Here is a 7,500-nt window from a genome sequence, read left to right as displayed (position 1 = left end):
ATACGAGATCTTTACTATGAAACCTGACTCTTTCTTACATGGTGGGCAAACTGTTAAAATAAAGAAGAGATATACATTCAGTGTTAAGCAGTGAGGGCAAAATAATCAATGACAGGTTAAATAAATTAATAAATAAACAAATACATAAATATATAAATAAATAATTAATTATTGCAATGCATGATTTGCAGGATTAACATATTTAAAAAAGAAATGAAATACAAAAAAGAAATGCAATAGAAAAATAAAGTAATTTAATGTTTTTCTTTGGCCTAACAATTCAACCGATAAGAATAAGAATTCCTAATCCCTGACCCAATTTGACCTGTAATCCCTGACCTCTAATCCCTGAGCCTCCCCAACCTGACCTCTAATCCCCGACCCTCCCCAACCTGACCTCTAATCCCTGAGCCTCCTCAACCTGACCTCTAATCCCCGACCCTCCCCAACTTGACCTCTAATCCCTGAGCCTCCTCAACTTGACCTCTAATCCCTGAGCCTCCTCAGCCTGACCTCTAATCCCTGAGCCTCCTCAACCTGACCTCTAATCCCCGACCCTCCCCAACCTGACCTCTAATCCCTGAGCCTCCTCAACTTGACCTCTAATCCCTGAGCCTCAGCCTGACCTCTAATCCCTGAGCCTCCTCAATTTGACCTCTAATCCCTGAGCCTCCTCAACCTGACCTCTAATCCCTGAGCCTCCTCAATTTGACCTCTAATCCCTGAGCCTCCTCAATTTGACCTCTAATCCCCGACCCTCCTCAACCTGACCTCTAATCCCTGAGCCTCCTCAACCTGACCTCTAATCCCTGAGCCTCCTCAACCTGACCTCTAATCCCTGAGCCTCCTCAACCTGACCTCTAATCCCTGAGCCTCCTCAACCTGACCTCTAATCCCCGACCCTCCCCAACCTGACCTCTAATCCCTGAGCCTCCTCAACCTGACCTCTAATCCCCGACCCTCCTCAACCTGACCTCTAATCCCCGACCCTCCCCAACCTGACCTCTAATCCCCGACCCTCCCCAACCTGACCTCTAATCCCCGACCCTCCCCAACCTGACCTCTAATCCCCGACCCTCCCCAACCTGACCTCTAATCCCCGACCCTCCCCAACCTGTTTCCAGTGACAAATTAAAGAAACTGCAGTAACGGCAATAAGAAGAAGAAGAACAAAAAAAACTAGAGAAACGGTCATTTTTAAGTCACTCTTGTTTGAGTTGATATTATTTTTCTGCGATTTCTGCAATTCCATCTTGTGTGTAGGGAAACAGCTACACTGACAGTGGTTTTAAAAGGTTCACACACACAATTTAAACATTTAATCCAAATAATATCAACTCAAACAAGTGTGACTGTGTCCCTTTAAATAAAGGACCTCTCTGACAGCCCTAGAATCCAGACATGCATGGCCCAGTGTGAGGGTCTGCATGGGCCAGTGTGAGGGTCTGCATGGGCCAGTGTGGGGGTCTGCATGGCCCAGTGTGAGGGTCTATAGACATGCATGGCCCAGTGGGAGGGTCTATAGACATGCATGGCCCAGTGTGAGGGTCTGCATGGGCCAGTGTGAGGGTCTGCATGGGCCAGTGTGAGGGTCTGCATGGGCCAGTGTGAGGGTCTGCATGGCCCAGTGTGAGGGTCTGCATGGGCCAGTGTGAGGGTCTGCATGGCCCAGTGTGAGGGTCTGCATGGGCCCAGTGTGAGGGTCTATAGACATGCATGGCCCAGTGTGAGGGTCTGCATGTTCACCCTATGGTTTTAACGCTATACTCTCAATTATGTGTAACCTTTATTCTATAATAATCACCAGATTAATATTGTGTGTTTTGCCTATTATATATATATTTTATAAAAATCTTTGCCGTTATTTTCATATGGGTTTGATATTTAATATGAATTAATGTTATTAAAAGAAACATATAGGAGCGTCACTGTGGGCATCATCTAATTTTCTGAGCTTTATCACCCTAAATTATATTCTTTCACATTTAATATGGACGTCATCTACGTAGGCCTCGTAGAGCTAGACCACACACACACACACACACACACACACACACACACACACACACACACACACACACAGCCCCGTCTTAGATCTACCACTCTCCCAGTCATATAACAGTGTCTAGCTTTGTGGTTAATATCCCTGAAAATTACACTTTTATGATCCGACATTTTGTAGTGCGGTAATGGCTCTAAAATAATGTTTTTGAAGGAGGAGTCGCTGTTTTTACACTGGTTAATTTATACAACAGAGTGTAGTTTGTTGCAGCAAATTTGGAATAATGTGTTTTAGTAACTAATGAGCTGAACAGACATATTTCAATGACTATTTTATTGTTTCATAATTGATAATTCATATCCTTGTAAATATGCTCTAATACATCCTATTTCATTGTAATAGACGTTCATAGCCTGTAAAAGGCTTCCTCATAATTTGTGTGAAATATTTATTGGTGAGCTCAAGCTGCAAGTCGTTTGTCAAGAGGCACAAACCATTTAGCCGAGTGTTTGTGTACGGAAATAAAAGTTTATTGTATCGGGAAGACGGAGGGGTTGAACACCTGCCAAGCGTGTCTCACATGTGGAGCTGTCTGGAGGACTGAGGTGTGCTGATCTGGTCCAACAGGGGGTCTGCGTGGGGGTTTCTGAGGGGGGTAGGTGACTGGCTGCCATTACCGACTCACTGGTTCAAACCATATTCCTAGGCAACCGCCGTTTCCATCCCAACACATCGCCGGGCGGGCTCCGAGTCGGCGTTAGGGGAAAAAAGACAGAGAGAGAGTGGAAAAGAAAAGCGCTCAGTGTTCCTGACCCGAGCCCTCCCCCCGTGGAACTTTCCATGTAGTAACATCCTAGGCTGATCTGTCTCATTAGCCAATGGGAGAGGAGGAAAAAGAGTGTAGGGGCCGTGAAAGGGAGCCAATACAAACACAGGAGGGGCGGGCTTCTAACCAGAGGTAATGAACAGATGTCAAAGACATTTATCTCAACAACTCTCTCTCTCTCTGCCTCTCTCTCTCGCTATGCCTCTCTCTTTCGCTCTACCTCTCTCTCTTCCACTCTCTCTCTCTACCTCTCTAACCCTATTCCCACACTCTATATATCTCTCTACCTCTAACCCTAACCCATATATAATAAATAGGCAATGTATAGATAAATACATACATTAACAGTATATCAACATCTCTCTCTCTCTATCTCTCTAACCCTAACCCCGCTCTATATATCTCTCTGCCTCTAACCCTAACCCAAATAAAATATCTAGATAATATATAAATAAATATATACATTTCATAATGGTGAACTGCTTTTTTGCTTCCCTCTGGAAAATGTAGGGGTAGGATGTATGTCCATCTCCCCTTTGCTCTATATGAAGCGCATTGTGTGTATGAAATGTGCTATACAAATAAAGTTTGATTTGATTTATAAACATTTCTCTCTCTCGCTCTCTTTCTCTCTCTCTCTCTCCCTATATATATATATATATATCTATATATATATATATATGTGTGTGTGTGTATATAATGTAAATATTATATAAATATAATATGTGTGTGTGTATAATTATATATATATATATATATATATATATAATTATACACACACACATTATATTTATATATATATACATTATATATATTTATATATATATACATTATATATATATATATATAATTTGTTTTCTTTCTTTCTCTGTATATCCTCTATATCAGGGGTCTCAAACTCCCGGCCCGGGGGGCCGCCCCACCCCTCCATCCGGCCCGCGACATGATTTCAGAAATATAATGTAATCCGGCCCGCAAAATAATTTCTTGTACACGGCGCTGGCAGGCAGGCCTACAATGCGAAATTCATGTTTCTCAAACGTGGGGTGAAATGCTGTTATTGTGCGCAGCATGCGAGGTAAACGCTTCATACAGTCACAGGTGCAATCAATCTGCACGCGACTATGAACGGAATGCAGCTCGCCACCGAGAGGCTGTTCTCATGGTTAACTAACGTTAGGAACACAGACGGTTTCAAGAAAGATGGACATTGCAGTATTTTTATGGAGTTCAATTGAAATGCTACCTGCCTGATATGCAAGTCGCCGTTCTAAAGGAATAGCCTATAATGTCAAGAGCTATTCATTACTGAACATGGAGAACAGTGTCATAGGGAGACGAGAGGGAAAAACGAGCCACACAGCTGAGAGGGCTAACGTCTCAGTCTTTCAAGATAAGTGTCTGGCAAGAAATAGAGTAGTAGCCTACAATTGTATTCAAGTGCAAGAAATAGATACAAATTTGAACTTTAATAAATGCAGGTCCAGGGCAGGCTTACAGTAGTGATGCATCTTGCAGCTAAAACAGAATAAAGTACAAATGTAGGCTATTCAAGATAAAATACAAGTAAGTGAAAAAAATGCACTAACTGTTAAAATATATGATGTTTAGAAACCGGTTCGAATTTGTATGATGAACATGTTAGTTATGGAATAGTCTTGGAACATGTAGAGACTGACTTGTGAGTCTAGTTATGGAAACGAAAAATGACATTTTCAGAAATATTGCACTTTCTTCTAGTCAGTAGTACTTGAAGTGGACATTGAAGTGGCCCTCCTCCGACTTGACGATACCAGCAGGGGCCCCAAGCCAATTAGAGTCTGAGACCCGGCTCTGTATAATCTCTGTATATTCTCTCTACTGAATGTTCTTCTCCATTTTGTACTAAGCAGACTTATGCCTATATACACACACTATATACACACTATATATATAGATAAACTATATACACACTATATATATACACACACACACTATATACACACTGTATAAACACACACTATATATACACACAGTGTATACATACATTTCCTCACCTTCTCCATGCAATATGATATAACATGTATTTTATTGGCCACATTTCAGAGCTGGCTTGGCGTTTCGGGGCGTTGTGGCCGGCCGGATAATACGTCTATATTTGCGTTGGGGCCATTTGAGGGCTGTTTTAGGAGCGGTGCGGTCACCGCAGCTGGTCTGCAGACTGACGTCAGAGCTCCACAATCAGACACTAGGACCGGGTCCTCCCGGGCTTTCTGTCTGGACCTGTGGGCCTGGTGTCAGCCTAGTCTGGGACGGGTCCGCTATATGGTGGAATGTTCTAGGGATGTGCGCAGGCTCCTTTCACTGACGCGTACACGCTGCTTTAGTAGTCTGTCTAACACCGTGTCCTAACTGCTTGCGACGCGAGTAACAGAACGCGACATCGCATGCTTGCTGTCCTAACTGAAACCATTAAATGTCCTGTTCTGTTACATCATTTGTCTATATTCCCAACTGAAGACAGTTAAAGAACGAACGCCTGTCAACGCGAGCGACAGGAGGAAAATAGGAACAGGGCGAGCGTCAACAGGGCAGTTAAAACGTCGCGCCGCTTCGTGCTGCGTCGCTCGCGTCCAGTTAGGACATAACAATAGAAAACAAAGCAATGGAAAACATTTTGTCGCTGACGCTCGCCCTTTCGCGTGTAGTTAGGACACGGTGTAAAACAGCAGTAGTTCCAAACCGTCATGGCACCTGAGGGGGTGAATGAGAGAGACGGTACGTGTTTCAGGGAAGGAACTCACTATAGGCCTGCGCAAAAGTAGCACCAAACGGTCAAACCAAATCCAATGAACAAATTCCTAAGCGACCAGCAGAAGCAGCTCCGTGTAGTTTCAACTATCCGTATCCACACCCTCTGCACTCTGTACTCCCCTGTCAGTTCACCTGACCAATGTCTGTCTGTCTGTCTGTCTGTCTGTCTGTCTGTAGGTGACGCTGGGCGGGACGTTGATCGGTATTGGCCGTAAGACCCCGGACTGCCAAGGCAACACCAAGTACTTCCGCTGTAAGTTCTGCAACTTCACCTACATGGGAAGCTCCTCCCACGAGCTGGAGCAGCACTTCCTGTCCTCGCACCCCAACAAGATGAAGTCTCCGCCCCCGGCGCCCGCCGCCGACGACAAGCCCTCCAACGACAGGAAGGGGAACTGCGTCTCCCGGGGGGGCGTCGTCGTGGTCGTTTCGGAGGGGGCAGAGCCCGGGAGGCTGGCGGAACGCGTGGCGGTCCGAGCGGAGGACGATTCGCTGGCCGGGTATTCCGTCCCCATCCACGCCGCGGCCGATTCGCCGGGGTGGAGCGGAGGGGCGGAGCCTGGCGCAGCGGGGGCGACGTACTATTGGTGCAAATACTGCAGCTTCAGCTGCGAGGCCACCGGACCCCAGCGTCTACTGGAGCACTACGAGCAGAGACACTCCTCCTCCCAGCCTGCGGGCGGCGCCGCTGGCAGGGAGGGCAGCCCGGTGGCCTTGGACAGAGAGCAGAGAGGAGCCAAGGCCCCGAGGGACACGGAGCGAGACCCAGAGAGAGACCCGCTGAACTCCGGCGCCTCCCACGCCCGGAGGAAAGACGCGGCCAAGACAGCGGGGGGAGGAGGAGGAGGAGGCGGGGACACGGACACAGTGGTGACCAGCTACAACTGCCAGTTCTGTGACTTCCGCTACTCCATGACGCACGGGGCGGAGGTCATCGTCGTGGCGCCCCTCCTGCGCCACTACCAGCAGTCGCACGCCATCCACAAGTGCACCATCAAACACTGCCCCTTCTGCCCCCGGGGGCTCTGCTGCCCCGACAAGCACCTGGGCGAGATCTCCTACCCCTTCGCCTGCCGCAAGCCGTCCTGCTCCCACTGTGCTCTGCTCCTGACCCCGTCGGGGGCCGCCTCCCCCGGGGGGGGCGGGGTGAGCCACCTGTGCGACCAGTGTCCGTACACCACGGTGGACATCGACCTGCTGCTGCTGCACTACGACAGCAGCCACGCCCTGCCCACGCTCGCCGGCGCCGCCCTGGTGGTCAAGCCCGAGGAGGAGGGCGCGGAGAGCGGAGCCGCCGGTCAGGGGCCGGGGAGGGAGCACTGCTGCACCAAGTGCCACTTCATCACCGACGTGGAGGAGGAGATCTTCAGACACTACAGGTGAGGAAGACCGCTGGGTAGAACAGACCTGCTGGGTAGAACAGGAGAACAGCTGGGTAGAACAGTAGAACAGCTGGGTAGAACAGCTGGGTAGAACAGTAGAACAGCTGGGTAGAACAGTAGAACCGCTGGGTAGAACAGGAGACCTGCTGGGTAGAACAGTAGAACAGCTGGGTAGAACAGTAGAACTGCTGGGTAGAACAGTAGAACCGCTGGGTAGAACAGTAGAACCGCTGGGTAGAACAGTAGAACTGCTGGGTAGAACAGTAGAACTGCTGGGTAGAACAGTAGAACTGCTGGGTAGAACAGTAGAACAGCTGGGTAGAACAGTAGAACTGCTGGGTAGAACAGTAGAACAGCTGGGTAGAACAGTAGAACTGCTGTGTAGAACAGTAGAACTGCTGGGTAGAACAGTAGAACTGCTGGGTAGAACAGTAGAACAGCTGGGTAGAACAGTAGAACAGCTGGGTAGAACAGTAGAACTGCTGGGTAGAACAGTA

General features: G+C 47.9%; 1 protein-coding gene across 1 annotated transcript in view; it reads left to right on the top strand.

Annotated features, from left to right (window-relative positions):
* Positions 1 to 7,004, top strand: part of LOC311328194 (zinc finger transcription factor Trps1-like) — a gene marked incomplete at both ends in the record, with an annotated part of 8,581 nt that extends 1,577 nt beyond the window's left edge. The window contains one exon of the mRNA XM_084462202.1: positions 5,799 to 7,004. Within this exon, the coding sequence (XP_084318328.1) occupies positions 5,799 to 7,004 (1,206 nt within the window). The remainder of the gene's footprint in view (positions 1 to 5,798) is intronic.
* Positions 7,005 to 7,500: the final 496 nt, after the last annotated feature.

Source organism: Borostomias antarcticus (assembly GCF_949987555.1).
Source record: "Borostomias antarcticus genome assembly, contig: scaffold_619, whole genome shotgun sequence".
Lineage (NCBI taxonomy): Eukaryota > Metazoa > Chordata > Actinopteri > Stomiiformes > Stomiidae > Borostomias > Borostomias antarcticus.
Note: the sequence above shows the minus strand (reverse complement) of the source record. Positions and strands in the feature narration are given on the sequence as shown.